The sequence below is a fragment of the Lethenteron reissneri genome, chromosome 60 (genome assembly GCF_015708825.2).
Source record: "Lethenteron reissneri isolate LAM-NWPU_2019-01 chromosome 60, ASM1570882v1, whole genome shotgun sequence".
Taxonomy (NCBI): Eukaryota; Metazoa; Chordata; class Hyperoartia; order Petromyzontiformes; family Petromyzontidae; genus Lethenteron; species Lethenteron reissneri.
This window is the reverse complement of record NC_083838.1, coordinates 6,837,596-6,855,551: the sequence shown is the minus strand read 5'-3', so window position 1 is coordinate 6,855,551 and position 17,956 is coordinate 6,837,596. Positions and strand designations below refer to the sequence as shown.

The following is a 17,956-nucleotide window of genomic DNA, read 5'->3' as shown; positions in this document are numbered from 1 at the left end:
AACTCACTCTGTTGTTGTTTTCATATCCTTAAATATTGTAACTCAATTTTAACCCACTTTCCAATGTGTTATCGACAGCAAACTTGGTATACTTATGTCATACTGATGACAATACTATATTCTATCATAAAAATTGATTTTTGTAACATTATTTTTGATATGTTACGTTTCGGCTTGGCTCTAATTGTCCACGCTCAACTGACGTTGCCTGTAAATCACCACGGCCCCTTACTCTGTGGCAAGCTTCGGGGCCACTTCCTAGAGTCGCGGAGTTCTTCCATTACTAGCACGGTACATTTCATGAAAGCGTGTTTAACAAAAGTATTTTTTATATTACTTATTTGAGTTTATAAGCAGGCTGACATGGGGGAACACCGAGTTGCTGTGGCCAGTAACCACGGCAGGTCACCTTTGTCTTCCCCAAAGTGCCGATGTGGACACACGACCACCAGACGCTCATCTAAAGGCCGACTCAAGGCCCCATGACCGCACCTGCCATCACGTTCGCCGTGGGGCCGTGCTACACGCTACCTCCAACTCGCAAGGCTGGCTACGTACGGCGCGAAAGAAGTTGAACGTGCACCGGACGTGCCATTCGCGTGACCCGCGCCTCGGTTCAAAAACGTTCGGTTTGCGAAAAAAATTCAGACGAGCACAAAGCAGGCAATCGTGATTAAAAATGAGGCGTCTTTAATTAGCTACGTTTACACGCGCGAACCGGTTACCCCCGAATATTTGCGGACGCACTTTTAAGACCGAAAAACACCCGATTCGTCGCGGCCAACTACTCGTGTCAAGACGAATCGCGCCGTCGTTATTGACAAACTCATTTGCTTTACAACTGCTTTGATGTCGTTGTTGTTGTTTAGTTCGTTGTCCTTCCACCGCAACCTCCGAGGAGCAACGTTGGTTACGTACGGTGCGACAGAAGTTCAACTTACATACGTGTTGAGGTGGTAGCTGCATGATGAGCAAGTGGGGGGGGGGGGCGTGTGACGTTGATGCTGCGGCCGTCTGGAACGTTCTTCCTTCCGATATTATGAAGCCACTGGAGCTATGAAAACTTGCTGCTTTTAGTTTAGTGGGTTGTCCTCCTCCCCCCACCTCTACGTTCAGTCCGACAGATGTTCAACTTACATAGTGGTGGTGGTGGTGATGCTGAGGTGGTACCTTCATGGGAATGTGGAGGTAAATGGTGGTGGTGATGGTGTTAGTTATGTTGATGATGCGGCCGTCTGGAACGCCCTTCCTTCCGATATTATGAAGCCAGTGGAGACTACGTCCAGATTGAAAAACACGGAGCTTTGCGTGTCCAGTTTGTTGACCTTCGCACGCAACCTCCGATGAGCATGGTTGACTCCGTACGGTGCAAAATAAGTTAAGCATACGCACATGATGGTGGTGGTGGTGATGGTGGCGATGTTGAGGAGGCACCTGCATGGTTTGGAAGTGGGGGGTGTGACGTTGATGGTGGTGATGATGATGAGGAGGCCGTCTGGAACGCTCTTCCTTCCGATATTAGGAAGCCACTGGAGGCTATGCACTTGCACATCCAGACTGAAAAACACACAGCTTCGCGTGTCCAGTTTGTTGTCATTCCTCCGCAACCTCCGATTAGCGCGGCTGGCTACGTACGGCGGTGCGAAAGAAGTTCAACACACTCCACACGCCACCTCAATACCATCACAGCGCGTGGACACGGGCACAAGCGCAGCCCTGTCAACCGCGGGCTCGTCAAATGCAAAGCAGACGTAGATGCGGGCGAACGGAGGTGCAGTACAACAACAAATAATTTGGCTGCAATGCCCACGACGACGTAGCACCCCCTCCTAATTATCCCGAGCGCGACCCCAGGCCCTTCGACATCCGGCTTTAGGTTGCCGGAGATCGTCCCGACGGCATCGGCCGTAGGCTCTCAATTCACGCAATCCGATGGGCCCATATCGGGAGGCCATGCGAACATCTGGCGAACGGTGCAACGCCCCCCCCCCCCCCCCCACAAAAAAATGAATAAAAAATAAACCGGCGCTACACAAGACGCGCCCGGCACAATAGGAGCGCGACGGCTAAAACACAAAGCAGCCGATAATTGTTTTTTTACCCTTCTATCTGGCAACAAAACTGACACCTTTTTACAAGGAGTCATGTTTGCATAGACCGCAATACCTGCAGTCATAATGCAAACAAAAGACATAACTCTGATAATGTATGCACTGTCCTTGAAGTTGATTGGTCCACACCCGAGACAGCTTTCCTTAGAGCCTAGTCTCACATGGGTATGCAAACATGACTCCTTGTAAAAAGGTGTCAGTTTTGTTGCCAGATAGAAGGGTAAAAAACCAATTATCATATTTTTACTGGCAAATGAGGTTCCCATAACAAAGCAGCCGATCGCGTACACAAAAACCACGATGACCCCCCCTCCCCGCCGGTGCAATGCCCCGACCGCGCGCGCTCCACGTACCCATGCCGATTCTCGGTCCGCGGGCCCAGCGGACGTGGACCGGAGCTGGAACGGGCACCCGCGTATAGGCGAAGCGAAACCTCGGCCGTGCCGCCTTGCTCGCGACCGCTAATCTCGGCAGCCCCGCTCACTTCTTGACGGTCACCACGGATGTGCTGTTAAGTTAGTTGTGATTAGTTAGTTGTGGTTAGTTAGTTGTAATTGTTTTTTTACCCTTTTATCTGGCAACAAAACTGACACCTTTTTTTTAAAACCAATTAGCATATTTTTTTCTTCTGGCAAATGAGGTTCCAATGGTGTAAATGCTTACCCCGAGCTCTCATACTCTGATGGTGCGCTGCCTTTGAGTTGTGCGCCTTTTGGCGTCATCTGGTCCAACACCATGTGAGACTAGGCTCTAAGGAAAGCTGTCTCGGGTGTGGACCAATCAACTTCAAGGACAGTGCATACATTATCAGAGTTGTGTTTTTTGTTTGCATTACGACCGCAGGTATTGTGGTCTATGCAAACATGACTCCTTGTAAAAAAAGGTGTCAGTTTTGTTGCCAGATAAAAGGGTAAAAAACCAATTATCATATTTTTTCTTCTGGCAAATGAGGTTCCAATGGTGTAGTTAGTTGTGATTACTGGCAAAAAGGTATCGGTACTCGGATTGCAAATGTTGCAGTTGGTTTACTCTCCAACACACAAGCTGTGTGCTGTACTCGTGACGAATTGGCCACGTTCTGTTTACGTGACAAACCTTACTAGTTGGCTGTGTCGGGTGGTGGCGGGTTTAACGACACATTTATATATTTACGCGATCTAACGCAAATAAAACCTCTATTGCGGATAATATTGGTCGTTAAAGCCCTACCACGTGTTAAAACAAATTTACTGTTGCTGGCCACCCCAGTGACTTTGGAACCACGAAAGCGATGCACCTCTGGTAGTAACCGACAAGCGGACGGATGCCCCCCCCCCGACTCAGATCTCGCGAGGACATTTCCCACGCGAGAGGCAACAACGCAAACACCGCCTCTAGCGTACAACAACAAACAACAACAATCGGTGCGTGAACTGTAAGAATATTCGTACACCCATTTTCGTTTAAAACCCACCAGCAAACAAACCTTCCATGGGCGACCCACGCGGGGAAACTCTTTATCCAGCAGCGAATTGACAAGGGCCTATCTGGATGTGAAGCTTTCGTGACTGCAGGAATCCATACCCTTTGGGTCTGTCGGTTAAGCCACGTGGGTAGAAAAATAATGGATCGCGACGTTTCGGGCGCAACGCAAGCGTCCGTCATCAGACGAAAAACGGTGAGAAAGCTGCTGCAAGCAAGGGGTTATGTAAGTAACTGTAAGGCTAGCAAACAGAAGGCTAGCAAGCGTCAGCTAATCCGAGGGGGGAGAGGGATGGGAGGGTCTGCCATAGCGAGCGAGCGGATGGGGATACAATTTACAGAGGGATCGGCGGCATCCCCACCCCCTCGCTCGGTATGGCAGCCTCTCCCATCCCATCCCCCCTCGGATGAGCTGACGCTTGCGAGCCTTCTGTTTGCTAGCCTTACATTTACTTATACAACCTCTTGCTTTTTTCCGATTTAAAGCTTTCGTGACTGCAGAGATTCATCTTCTTGGTTCTTTGTTTTATTTTTATTATTTTATTATTTCCCTTCTACGTGACTTTACCGAAAGAACCAAGAAGATGAACCTCTTGCTTGTAGCAGCTTTCTCACCATTTTTCGCCTGATGACGGACGCTTGCGTTGCGTTCAAAACGTCGCCATCTATTACTTTTCTACCCACGTGGCTTAACCGAAAGACCCAAAGAGTATGACAAGGGGCTGTTGATAACACTGGTCAACACAAAAAAACTTTTTTTTCTGGCCTGGACTTTTGCAGCTGTTTTAGACTAATTTCAGGGTGCCGATTCCAAATCTGATCTCAGATTTGCTCTATCACATCTCATTTTTATGCTATCGGCATACCCCATTTTCATTGATTTTACCCGAAATTAACTCTGTCACTTATGATTGCAAGTTGTTGCGAGTCAGTGACTGCTTTAGTGTTAAAATATGGTGCTGTTTTTAGGATAGTGGGTTTATAATATAATTTTATGCAGATATCCACATTTACTTAATATATTTCTTCTGCAGTTTTTATTGAAGATGCAATAATTGATATCTCAAAAACCTGATGTGATAGACAAAAACTGATTCCAGATTTGGAATCAGCACCCCAAAATTACCTTAAACCCGTTGGAATACCTTATGCCAGAAAAAAGTGTGTTGACCAGTGTTATTATTGTTGTTGTTGAGAGTTGTAACCTTTTACGGTTTAGTGACCCGATGCAAATATTGCCACGACGACGACAAAGCGAGGTGTGGGCTGAGGCCAAGACGTCTTGGGAGCCGCCGCCGCCCATACCGGACCTCACTCCGTTTGACCCTTTCCCGTTTCTTGGACGCAAATCGGTTCGGACCGGCGGCACCGTCTCCCCAACGCGCCGAACAAAAGGCTGTGAAACCACAACGCATCGTCCCCAACACGCGAGCCGACACGCTGCGGGGAACTCCAACCTGGGTGACACAAACACAGAGGAACGTGGGAACTTATACCGGGGGGGGGAGGGTGCCAGAGGTCGCAAACGGGTTTTGATTCCTCACCCGTACCCGGCCGCACCAGGGTCGCAAACGGGTACCCGTACCCAGCCGGGTACGGGTAGCCGGGTATTGGGTATCGGGTACTCGGTTGCGACCTCTGGTGGGTGCCCAATTGCTAACGAAATCGCGCGATCGTGAAGACGGTGGCTTCGTAACGTAATTGCAACGCGATTGATCGTGGCGAGGATACATTTGCGGTTTGAGCAGGCGATGCTGCTGCTGCTGCTGCAATCGTAACGGTGGAGCCGACCCAACGACCCACCCCGGTCTGACAAGAGGGCGTCTCAGCTGGACCCGCTCGCCGGCACGATGACGACTTGCATCACTGGGCGACTCTGGCGAGCGCCACGGCATTTGCCGAGGGGCGTTTGTGGGGGGGGGGGGGTGTTGGTGTTAAAGGAGCCGCTCTGGAGAAGCTCGCAACTCGCTGGGAACGACACGTTTGGGTTGGGTGGGGCGAGCAGCAATTAGCTGCACGCGGCAGTAACAGCGGCAGCTCCACGCAGTGTCGCCCCCCACCCCTCACCCCTGCGGCCTAAAAGAACGGCGCCAAAAGCTTCCATGGGATGGGATGTTGAGTCAACCGCTCCCCTCCCACTCCCCCCTCTGCTCGCCTCTCCCTGCCCGGCTGTGTATGGGCAGCGTGCAGTCACTCGCTCGTTTAGCGGGATTTGCCAAAGTAACCCGATGCAGCGGGACCCCAAAAGAATGCGTCTCGAGACCCGGGGAGGCTTTGCTTGGTAAATAACGACACGCTTTTTTTGTTCATGAAAACAAGACCCCCCCCGCCCCCCCGACTTCAGAGCGGATCACGTTAAATTTTAAAACCAGTCGGGCGAAGATCATGCACAAACGCGTGGCTAATACAACGCTTTCCTACACATACGCCTCGTCTTCGAAAGCAACTTGCGGATACACAGGCCAGCAGGCAGCGGTCACGGGAGAATTCATGAGCAAAGTTTTATTCCTATCCAAGCACCCCCCCCACCCCCCCCCCCCGGCAATTATAAAGCGTAGAAAAAAAATATCCCAAATGACGTTAACAGCGACGTCATCCGGCCAAATCGACTTGCGCACGCACGATGGGTTGGAAGCGGGAGCAGTCCGGTGGAGCGGTGGGGGGCGAGGGGGTGCGGTGAAGGGGGTGAAGGGGGTGGGGGGGGGGGGCGAGGGGGTGCGGTGGAGGGGGTAGGGGGGGGTTGGAGAGCCAAAGCATGCTCACCCACTCCCTCAACGCCGGACTCCTCGCGAGTGAGAACCTGGGCGACACCGTGCCGGACCCGTCAAGCCGCGATGCGAACCAGGGCTGCTCAAGGGCGATCGCTGGCAAGTCGTCACCGGCAGAAGACAGTTTCACCGCCGTTTCATATTCGCGAAGAATTGTTTTAGTTTTTTATTGTGCCCAAAAGCTGTGAATGTGATTTTGGGGGGAGGGCGGGGGGTGGCCCTGATGGACGACTGTGGGAATGGCGACTTCCAATCGGCTTACAAGAGCGTGGCGCTAACGTCAGTAGCAACCGGGTCAAAACTATTCTGCGCTCCAAGGCCACCGAGTGCAAGGCGGCCTTCGGTGGCGGATGTCGTCTGCGGGCCGTTTCCAAGCGGTGGGCCCGACGCACCGTACGTGGCCAAAGCGTGCTAATCGGGGAGGTGCGGGGGTGGGGGGAGGAAGGGAAAATCGGGAGGTGCGGGTAAAACAGCCACAAGCCGGACACACAGCCCCGCGCGCTACGCCGTGCAACTTTCCCGCACGCCTGCCATAGACCAATCGTTTCTCACCATCACACTAAATTCCACAAAACCCCGGATTTTATTCGGCAGGACATGAACTCCCCATCGCTCGACGCCACCGCCTCGTACAAACGGCCGCACGACAATAATCGAATTTTCCGGTAAATCCGCCGGCCGACGACCGACTGCCTTAAAAACCGCCCCCCCCCCTCAACTCCAGTCCTCCACCACCCCCCGCTCACCCCCCTCCCGCAGTGGTAAAATCAATCCGGTGAATGGTGCGCGCACACACACACGCACGCACGGGGATGGGTGGGTGAAGTGAAAGAGATACAAAAAAATGGCAAACGTGGGCTCGGTGGGGTGGGGTGGGGTGTCAAGGAGCGGAGATGAAAAGCGCGTCCACCTCCACCCGTGGCACGCCGTGGCCCAGACGTCTGCACGCCGACGGAAATTCAACACGGCTGCCGCCACGGGGGGATTAGCGTGCGTGCCGTCACGTGACCTCTCTCGCTCCGAAGCGTTCTTCCGGATGGTGCCGCGCATTGGTCGTTGGGCACGGTGCCCCTCCCACATTCCGCCTTTCCCGTGGCCAGGGGAGGGGGGAGAGGCGGGGGGGGAGAGGGAGATCTTTCTTCGGGAACTTCGGTTCCGGACATCCTGCTGGACAACAACACGCGGCACGACCCGGCCAACAAACACGTGGCAGAGGCCAGGTGGGGGTGGGTGGGTGGGTGCGAGTGGGGGGCGGGTGGGGAGTTTAAGGTGGAACCCTGAGATAGCGCGACCGTACGGGACCGACGAGACCGGCGGCGGCGGGTGACAGCGTCGGCACGCGACGACAGAGCTCAGTGCTTGCGCCGCTTGTGCGCCAACTGCTCCTGCCCGTTGGTGTTCTCCAGGGGGGCGAGCGGCGGCTGCTGCGGGTACGCGTCGTAGGCGGCGCGGTTGGCAATGTCGTCGTCTTCCTCCTCCTCCTCCTCGTCTTCCTCCTCCTCCTCGTCCTCCTCCTCCTCGTTCTCGTCGTCCTCGCCGTCCTCGTGGTTGACCTGGCCGCCGGCGCCGGCTCCGGCTCCGGCTCCGTGGCCGCCGCCGGCGCCGGTGCCGGCGTCGCCGCCGCCGCGCTCGTACACGGCGATGCCCTGGTGGTTGATGACGACCGAGGGCAGCTCCTCGTCCTCGTAGCGCTCGCTCGCGCCGCCTGTCAGGCGAGGCGGAGCAGCGGGGGGGGGGGGGCGAGCGCCGACAGCGTTAGGGCCCGAGTCGAACAAACGGCAAAAAAACGTTGCCGTGGCGCGCGGTGACCGGCACGGGACCGCGACGGCATTGGCGGGTGCCTGAGCGCGAAGCCGGCACCGCCGAGTTTTCCCGAGTTCGAATCCCGGTTTCGGGCGCCCAACCGTTATGTAAGCAGGCTCTCGCGAGTGGGTCTCAGTCTGGTTGTCCACTACTCGGATAGCTCTACACGGAGAGCCATAGAGTCACAGAGAGCCATAGATTCGCGTAAAATGAGCTGCGATTAAACCAGGTTGTCAAGTGCAATCACTTAGTGGTCTGAGCCCGATCACCAATGACTGCACACCAGAGGTCGCAAACGGGTTTTGATTCCTTACCCGTACCCGGCCGCACCAGGGTCGCAAACGGGTACCCGTACCCTACCCGATACCCGGCTACCCGTACCTGGCCGGGTATCGGGTAGGGTACGGGTATCGGGTACCCGATTGCGACCTCTGGGATGAAGCCATGTTGCAGGCGCGGGTGGATTGATTCTAGGAACTTGAATTGTGAGAAGAGACAAGACGTTGGGAAATGAGTGACTCACGGTCTACCTGTACGTGTACCAGGCCGCACCAGGGTCGCAAACGGGTACCCGTACCCCCGTACCCGGCCAGGTACGGGTAAGCCAGGTAGGCTACGGGTATCGGGTACCCGGTTGCGACCTCTGCTGCACACAAAACCTATAAAATTCAATTTGGTGATGTACTTAATTTGGTTATATTCCAACCCTCAGAATTAAACATGTTGGCATTCAATTAGAGCGAATTAAGTGCATCTCATCATCCAGAGAATAAGATATATTGACGTCCTTGTTTGATGTTGTGTGTGTGCAGCAGCAGTTGGCTCCAGATCATCTTTCCTCTCGTCAACCCAGGAAATGCTCACCGAGTCTCAACTCGCTTTCAGGAGGGTTCTGCCACGTTTTAGGCCGTCGGGGGCAATGTTTCTACATGCAAATTCCATTTGAGTAATTTGTAGCCAATGTTTAAGAATTGTGACGTATGGGCAATACTGGTAACTTTTTACGCGCGATTATTTTTGTAGATACGGTAGGAAATCAGTTAAACACGTAGGCTTTCGCGAACAAATATCATCCAGAGGTAGAAAACCACAAGTCGGGAATAAAACCCAGGGCCTATTTGCTACGAGGCACGAGTGGAAATTACTGCGCCACTCTGCCGCCGAGATGGAGATGATCAAGTTTTCCAGTCTCGTGTAACACGCGAAGGTGGCTTAGGCCCGTGGCTGGAATGCATAGGCAGAGTGCGAGACTAGGTGTGGAGAGCAACGCCGTCAATCGACTAAAACTCGCCAGGGTTTTGGTCACAATGCACGGGTGGAACCGCACGTGTGAGAATAGACTTGTTATTTAATCGAACGATGTGAAGATAATATGCTAAATCAATGAATGATCGCCGTACAATTCGCTTTTATACAGCGACTAAATGCAAGACGCTGTAAAACCAAACTTTTTAACTTTCCAATAAAAAAATCAATGCAAATGAACATGTCATAAGCTTGATTCGTACCAATTTATCAGATTGCTGGTGGGATTGGAGTGAAAGGAGATCACTGAATCATTACACACCTCACGATAAAATATTAACTATATTTATTTTACCAGGTAAGGCCCGCTGAGCCACGTAGCTCTTTGTCAGAAACGACTTGGCTATCACAAATAATACCTCAAGTGGCTCACATCACGTGGACATTTATAGCAGCCAAATACTCTCAACGCGTGATCTTGATTCTAAACGTGGAGGAAAAACCGGAGGACCCGGAGAAAAATTAACCCGAGCACGGAGAGAGAGAAGAGCCACGCAACGTCCAATTATAAAACAGGCGTCAGGGTCTGTGGTCCGCACCCATGACCTCCTGCGTACCAGGGCGAGGGAGTTAACATCTCGCCGCCGCCGCCGCCGCGAGACATTAAGCGACAACGAACTTGACGCGCCCGTCTGGCGGAGAGAAATTCCCTCATCGACGACGACGAAAAAGAAGAAGCCGCTGCCGCCGCATTCCAGTTACTCGGCGAAATCCACCAGCGGCGTGTTACCTGACACAGGATAACGGGAGGCGCGAGCTGCCAACTGTTGCGCGCACCGCCGCCGCATCATCACGGTCGCCGTGCCTGTGCTGGAGCCGGCCTTGCGCTTGCTGCTGGCGCGGCCGTGCGTGCTGGCGCTCAGCGAGTTGAGGAAGGCCTCGGGGGAGGTGAGCCTCTGCACGGACAGAACCAGCTCCGTCAGCTGCTGCACCGTGCCCAGCGTGCGTCGGATATCCGCCTCGCTCGTCGCGCTAGCGCCCTGCAAGACGCAGCAGCAGCAGCAGACGTGCACGCTCACCCCTCCCCCGCACTTGTGCAGCTCGGGTTTGATTTGTGTGTTTGTTTTGTTGTCCTTCCCCCGCACCTCCGCCGAGCGCAGTTGGCTAACGTACGGTGCGAAAGAAGTTCAACGTGCGTACACAGGATTGCTTTCACCTGTCGTGCTCTGGGCGATCTGCGAGTATGCTGACACGCCAGATGTGGAACAAACCAGCGCATGCGTGAGTTAGGGACGAGCATTATATTTGGATCATTTACAAGTAATTCAATGAAGTCCAACGAAAGCTAGGTCATATTCTTAGGTTTTTTTCGGTAAAGTCACGTAGGTAAAACATTAAAATTTATAAAAGTAAAATAAAAATAAAAATCACGTTTCGGAGGCAACACAAGCTTCCGTCTTCAGGTGGAACCGTCACAGCCACGACAGCTGTATAAAGTAAGTAGCTCCTGCAATCTCTCATTTACTTGATACAGCTGTCGTGGCTGTGACGGTTCCACCTGAAGACGGAAGCTTGTGTTTCCTCCGAGACGTCGTGATTATTACTTTATTTTACTTTTATTAATTTAAATTTTTTACTTACGTGACTTTACCGGAAAAAAAACCTAAGAATATGAATCCTTGCAGTCACGAAAGCTTCAAATCTAGAATGAAAGCCAGGTTAGACGATGCCATGCGACACCGCTGGACAGGATAAGCGCAGACGCGATGCCGTGGTAGTGACGTCACCTCTCGTGATTTAATATTCCAATCGAAAATTTGTTTTTCTAGTAATCCAAAATGTCCTATTGCGGCCAGATTCAAATTTTTCAGATTAACCTTAACATCGCGAACACAACAATCGTGTCTTTGCCGTGTGTATGCATGAATATGTACATGAATATCTTACAAGGAGGGTACCGACTGCTAAACGTCATGAACACGAGCAGCTGCACTGCTCTGCGAGGGATCGGAGCGGAGAATTTCGTCTCACGACATGATGCCAATAGCGCAGGGATTCGCACATCTGATGAGCATGGTCGGCTACGTGCGGTGCGAAAAAAGGTCAAAATGCATAAATGCAAGGAGTAAAAAAACAACAGGAAAAGTACAAAAACTACAACATTACAGAGTTATAAAACTAAAAACTCAACTTTTTTTTATTTTACCAGGTAAGGCCCATTGGGTTTTTTTCAGAAGTGACCTGGTTATCACAAATGATAACGAAGTGGCTTACCATGTGGAAATGTACAGCAGCCGCCAAATTCTCTAAACACAAGTTGATTCTAAATATAGAGGGAAAAACCAGAGGATCCGGAGAAAAATCTACATGACCACAGGGAGAGAGAGAGAGACATGCAAACTGCAAATACGCAGCAGGCGTCAGTGTCGGGATTAAACCCACGACCTCCTGTATACCAGGCGAGAAAGTCAACGTCCGCTAGCCAGCGCGGCTCCCCACAAGCTATGCACGGGGGGGGGGGGGGGGGGGGCGGGGGGGGGGGGGGGCTCGCCATCACACCGACGACTCTACCGTCGCTCCGTACCCTCGCGGCCGGGTGCGGTTGGCGCCGTGGTGGCACTCCGTTGACGACGCGGCGGAAGATGGCGTAGTGCGCGAAGGGCAGCCGCTCCTTGGCGACGGCGAGTAGCTCGGAGCGCACTTCCGCGTCCTCGGTGCACGCCAGCAGGCAGTCGTAGTCGGCGATGCCCAGGTCCGTGGCGAGGGTGCGCGCCAGACCAGGCTTGACGCCCTGCGCGCCCAGCCAGCCCGTAAAGTCTCCGCGCGGGTCCACGTCCACCGCAGGTGGCAGCTCCTCTTCCGACGGCGCCGCCATGGTTCGTTGCTGTGGTGTCGCTGTAGCAGAGGGTCAGGGAAGTCAGTCGGTGATATCGTGCAGCGTGTCCGCGATCACCCAAGCGGCCGCCGCTCGGTTTGAATTCGTGAACGTTTGTGTTAATGAGCTTTGTGCGGATTGGTGGCTAGCACACTGCACCGTGATAATTAACTTATCTTAAAGGGAATTTATAAAGCGCCTTAACCAAGGCGCTTTACAAAGAATTCACAACAGTACAACGTACGAATGCAATGGTGAAGATGAGATGAAATAGATGAGAGGAAGCGCGATGAGTGCAAATCTGTGTCGATGCGTCAATTCGGTGAAAGCAAAATTGATGACAGTAAATGATGATGAACGGATTTAATGAATGGGGTTAACGAGTGAAAGCCACGCAATGACAATATGAAGAGGGAACGGTAACGGTGGAGGTTACGAGGGGCAGACTAAGGGGTCGTCGAGTGAGCTAGGGAAAAACAAGTGAGTCTTGAGTGAGCAGCGTGAACTAGCGAGCGAAGGCGAAGTTTGTTCCGACGAAAAGGCCACCTCCGTTCGATTCCCAGCCACGGTTAACATCGCTTGGTGAGTTGTTTTCTTTATCACAAGCGGACGTTCACTTCCTTCTTGTCAAATCAAACCAGTGACAGCAAGGTCAATACAGTACGGGCAAGGCCCCTACGTGTTCAGTTCCTGGGGCCAGTTCGTAAGTCAAACGCAAGTCGGAACACAACCATGTACAGTATTTAAATGTACATCCAGTCAGTGTTTAACCGTTCGACAAAGGGAAGCATTGTTAAACGCGTAAGAAGAAATTCTGTACACATTTGCATGTGACGCTGTAAACAGTGGGCTCGCAAATCGGATGGTTAAAAAAAATAAAACACCTCGTGCTAAACTCGTTCGTCAGTGCGAATATTTGCAAGTCGTGCGTTCGTAAGCCGGGGGGGAGCTGGCTGCCTGTATTATCAAATAACCCCCCAGGATGGACACGGCGTACAAAGGCCTGGATCCAAACGTGCTGAAAATAACTGTACAGCATATTAATAGATTTTTTTACCCTTTTTTCTGGCAATAAAACTGAAACCTTTATTTACAAGGAATCGTGTTTGCATTATCCACAATACCTGCAGTCATAATGCAAACAAAAAACACACTCTGATAATGTATGCATTGTCCTTGAAATTGATTGGTCCACACCAGAGACAGCTTTCCTTAGAGCCTAGTCTCAAATGGTGTTCGACCAGAAGACGCAAAAAGGCGCACAACTCAAAGACACACTATCAGAGTAATGAGGGCTTGAGGTAAGCATTCAAGGACAATGCATACATTATCAGAGTGTGTGTTTTGTTTGCATTCTGACTGCAGGTATTGTGGTTAATGCAAACATGATTCCTTGTAAAAAAAAGGTTTCAGTTTTGTTGCCAGAAAAAAGGGTTAAAAACCTATTATTATATTTTGCTACTGGCAAAGGAGGCTTCATGATGTATATAACTGTACAGCCTTGATGCTTGCAAGCACCGCTGTGGAAATTGGTGGCTATCAGCTTCTGAATGTATGCAGCCTAGGGGGAAAATCGAACTTTCTCCGGCGTGTCGATACTTCGATGCGGATTCTCTCTGCGTCAAAGTCGAGGGCCAAATCAGAACTCAAAGCCGATGGCCATTCCTCCCCCAACGCCTTTTGCAACAAGGGTCTTCGTACAGCTCCAACGGTGCTATACTGGTAGGAACTTCCTGGTTGCAGGGAGGGGCTGGGTGGGGACGGTGGGAGGGGCTAGGTGGGGAGGGTGGGGAGGGGAGGGGCTGGGTGGGGAGGGTGGGGAGGGTGGGGAGGGGCTGGGTGGGGAGGGTAGGGCTGGGTGGGGGGTGGGAGGAATGGAGCTGGGTGGGGAGGGGCTGGTCACCCCGTGGTGCCCTTATAAAACTCAACGTTTAACCTACTCACGCCGGCTTGTGCCCGCCCTCACAGTCGGGCATATTTGCGGAATACACCACGCCGCCGTTGACCTTGCAGGCCATTGACCGAGCAACCCAACGTTCCTACCAGCTCCCTCCGCACGAATGTGTTAAATCACATCAACTTTGTTCATGAAAACCACTGTCGTCTCTACACAGTCCACTTGTCTACGAGGGACCCTCCCCCCCACGACTTTGCACGTCCGCGGGCTATTGTTTTTGTCACCACATTGCCCCAACACATGCGCGGTAATAGAAGTACCATACAACGCAGTGGGTATTGCTCTACAGTACTCCCCTCCGCTACCCACACGGTGGCCGTACATCCAAACACAACTTAAGTTTGTTTCGAGATCTGTGCGCGCCTCTACGAAGGTTCCCGATTTATATTGCGATGGTTAAACCCAAGGAAAGCCTCTCTCTTCTCCAGGTAGATTCCTGCCAAAAAAAATGTCGAAGTACGTTTTGGGGGGGGGGGGGGGGGGCGATGATCGCCACTGCTTCTGCTATCAACGAAATTGATCATCACCGCCACCACTGTCGATTTTGCACGATATTTATAATCTTTCAAATAATCATGCTGATGATAATCATGCCGATGATCGACGGATCGATACATCGCTACACAGCGCAGTGTTTACAGCTTTTACATAATCATTAGTCTGATTATCATTAGAATTATTATATGAACGCTATCATCTTTCGATTTAAAGCTTTCGTGACTGCAGGGATTCATCTTCTTGGTTCTTTCAGTAAAGTCACGTAGAAGGGAAATAATAAAATAATAAAACTAAAACATTATAAAATATAATATAAAATATTATATAAAATATAATAAAATAATATTTCTTTATTTTTATGTTTTATTTTTATTATTTAATTATTTTCCTTCTACGTGACTTTACCGAAAGAACCAAGAAAACGCAATCACCATGCTTATGATAGCTTTCATATCTTTCATATTATACTCATCATGCAGACATTGATAATCATACTGAATATAGAAAATCTGTAAATGCTGTGCATTCTGGCGATAACATCATTGCTGATGATGAGAATCTTCATGCTGATGATCATAATTATCTTTGCTGATGATAGCTTTCATAAAATCTTTCATATTATCATCAGCATGATTTTAATCGACGGATCGATACATCGCTACACAATGCAGAGCGTTTATAGCTTTTAGATCATCAATCATCCTACCGAGTTTGTGGCTCGGGCATTGTACGTTGTAGGGTCTCTACATCATGGGACCTCCTTTGCTAGTTTCAAGATATGATCATAGCTTTTTCCCCTTTTATCTGACAACAAAACAGGTGTTTAGATGTTAAAAGGCCTTTTTAAAGGGCTTTTTAAAAGGCCTTTTAGAAGGCGTCCACTGGTCTAACACCGTTTGAGACGAGGCTCAAAAGAAAGCGGTCTCTGGTGTGGACCAATCACTTTCAAGGACAATTCTAGATTTGAAGCTTTCGTGACAGCAAGGATTCACACTCGTAGGTTTTTCGGTCAATAATAATATTAATATTATTTCAATTATATTTTTATTATTTATTTTTTACCTACGTGACTTCAAGGACAATGCCAATACATTACCAGAGTTTGTTTCGTGTGCATTATGACCACAAGTATTATGGTTAATGTAGACATGATTCCTTGTAAAAGGTTTCAGTTTGGTGTTTTAACATCTAAACAAAGCCGTTTTGTTGCCAGATAAAAGGGGAAAAAACCTATTATAGTTGTAGGGTCTGTTTATAGCTTTTATATACTCGTCACGCTGATGACAGCTTCCATAAAATCATCATGCTGATGATTATATGGAAACTATGTACTCGTTACGCTGATGATAGCTTCCATATAATCTTCAGCATGCTCATGATTTTATGGAAGCTATCATCATGCTGAAACCATCATGCTGATGATTTTATTGAAGCTATCATCAGCGTAACGAGTATATAGCGTCAATATAGTCATCAGCATAATGATTATATGGAAGCCATCATCATGCTTATTATTATATTGAAGCTATCATCAGCGTAACGAGTATATAGCTCCATACAATCATCAGCATGATGATTATATAGAAGCTATCATGCCGATGATTACATTGAAGCCATCGTCAGCGTAACGATTTTATAAAAGCTAACGAGTATATAGCGTCAATATAATCATCAGCATGATGATTATATGGAAGCTATCATCAGCGTAACGAGTATATAGCGTCAATATAGTCATCAGCATGATTATTATATGGAAGCCATCATCATGCTCATTATTATATTGAAGCTATCATCAGCGTGAAGAGTATATAGCGTCAATATAGTCATCAGCATGATGATTATATATGATTATATAGAAGCTATCATGCAGATAGTTACATTGAAGCCATCGTCAGCGTAACGAGTACATATATAGCGTCAATATAGTCATCAGCATGATGATTATATATGATTATATATAAGCTATCATGCCGATAGTTACATGAAAGCCATCGTCAGCGTAACGAGTATATAAAAGCTAACGAGTATATAGCGTCAATAGTCATCAGCATGATGATTATATATGATTATATACATGAAAGCCATCGTCAGCGTAAAGAAAGCTCTGATGATGAAGAGACCGTTCAACGACGCAAGGCCCGACACGCAAACACCGAGACGACGTCTGCTGTCCAGGCCTCATGAACACGAGATTCTAAGTCGACGACATTGGCCACACAAAACATGAAGAAACAACAACAACAGCAACAACAACAGCAACAACAACAATGACCCATGCCTCTATCCCTCACTAGATGAAGGCCTCAGAGCGGTCACCATCCTTCGCGATTTGCAACGATTCCTCACAAGCTCACCACCACCCACACATTCCCTTATCATTCTCTTCCTAAGCAAAGCAACGAGAGGTACCCACGTAGGTTGAGTCGAGACGAAGGGGGGTTAGGGGTTTGAATTTGAACTGAGAGGCGAGAGTGGCCGCCTCAGAGCGAGCGAACGCGGTCACCTGCGAGAAGCCTTCGCCTCGCCTGAGTCGCGCGATATGGCGCCAGAGACGGAGCCGCCGATTGGCTGGAGAAACTACCCCCCCCCCACCCCCACTAAGCCCCTCCCCCACCCCCACTAGGCCCCTCCCCCACCCCCCACTAACCACCCCCACCAACCCCCCACCCCCACCAAGCCCCTCCCCTATCCCCCACTAACTACCCCCACCAACCCCCCACCCCCACCGACACCCCCACCAAGCCCCTCCCCCATCCCCCCACCCCCACCAAGCCCCTCCCCCATCCCCCACTAACTACCCCCACCAACCCCCCCCACCAAGCCCCTTCCTAACCCCCACTAACCACCCCCACCGACACCCCCACCAAGCCCCTCCCCCATCCCCCCACCAAGCCCCTCCCCCATCCCCCACTAACTACCCCCACCCCCACCAAGCCCCTCCCCCATCCCCCACTAACCACCCCCACCAACCCCCACCAACCCCCACACCAACCCCCCCACCCCCCCACCAAGCCCCTTCCTAACCCCCCACTAACCACCCCCACCAACCCCACCCTCCCCAACCCCGTCCACGACCCCCAACCATCCCCCTCCCTAACCCCCCAACCCCCCCTCAACCCCACTAACACCCCCTCAACCCCCCAACCCCAACAACCCCCCGACCCCCCCACCAATCCCCCCCACCAATCCCCCCCACCAATCCCCCCCCCCCACCACCCGCAACCACCCCACCCCACCA

At 50.9% G+C, this 17,956-nt stretch overlaps 1 protein-coding gene across 8 annotated transcripts; it reads right to left on the bottom strand.

Annotated features, from left to right (window-relative positions):
* Positions 1-667: 667 nt before the first annotated feature.
* On the bottom strand, positions 668-17,334 carry LOC133357977 (myelin transcription factor 1-like). 8 transcript variants are annotated; one of them, XR_009757001.1, is made up of 5 exons: positions 17,222-17,334; positions 11,973-12,283; positions 10,179-10,428; positions 3,031-8,045; positions 668-2,678 (listed from the first exon to the last, which is right to left on the bottom strand). XR_009757001.1 is itself a non-coding variant. In XM_061576216.1 (5 exons), the coding sequence occupies exons 2-5, from the start codon at positions 12,261-12,263 to the stop codon at positions 7,693-7,695; spliced, it is 846 nt and encodes a 281-aa protein (XP_061432200.1). In that variant the 5' UTR covers positions 12,264-12,283; positions 17,222-17,334; the 3' UTR covers positions 668-7,692. The 8 variants fall into 8 exon arrangements, 7 of the variants coding, with proteins under 7 accessions (XP_061432200.1, XP_061432203.1, XP_061432198.1 ...); XM_061576216.1 differs by having other exon boundaries at positions 668-7,906; positions 7,955-8,045; XM_061576219.1 differs by having other exon boundaries at positions 668-7,906; positions 7,955-8,045; positions 10,254-10,428.
* Positions 17,335-17,956: the final 622 nt, after the last annotated feature.

Coding starts and splice junctions, on each gene's coding strand:
- LOC133357977 (XM_061576214.1), bottom strand. CDS start 12,263: ATGGCGGCGCCGTCGGAAGAGGAGCTGCCACCTGCGGTGGACGTGGAC. Junction 10,429..11,972: donor AACCGCACCCGGCCGCGAGG/GTACGGAGCGAC, acceptor TGCGTCTTGCAG/GGCGCTAGCGCGACGAGCGA. Junction 8,046..10,178: donor CTCCCGTTATCCTGTGTCAG/GTAACACGCCGC, acceptor CTCGCCTGACAG/GCGGCGCGAGCGAGCGCTAC.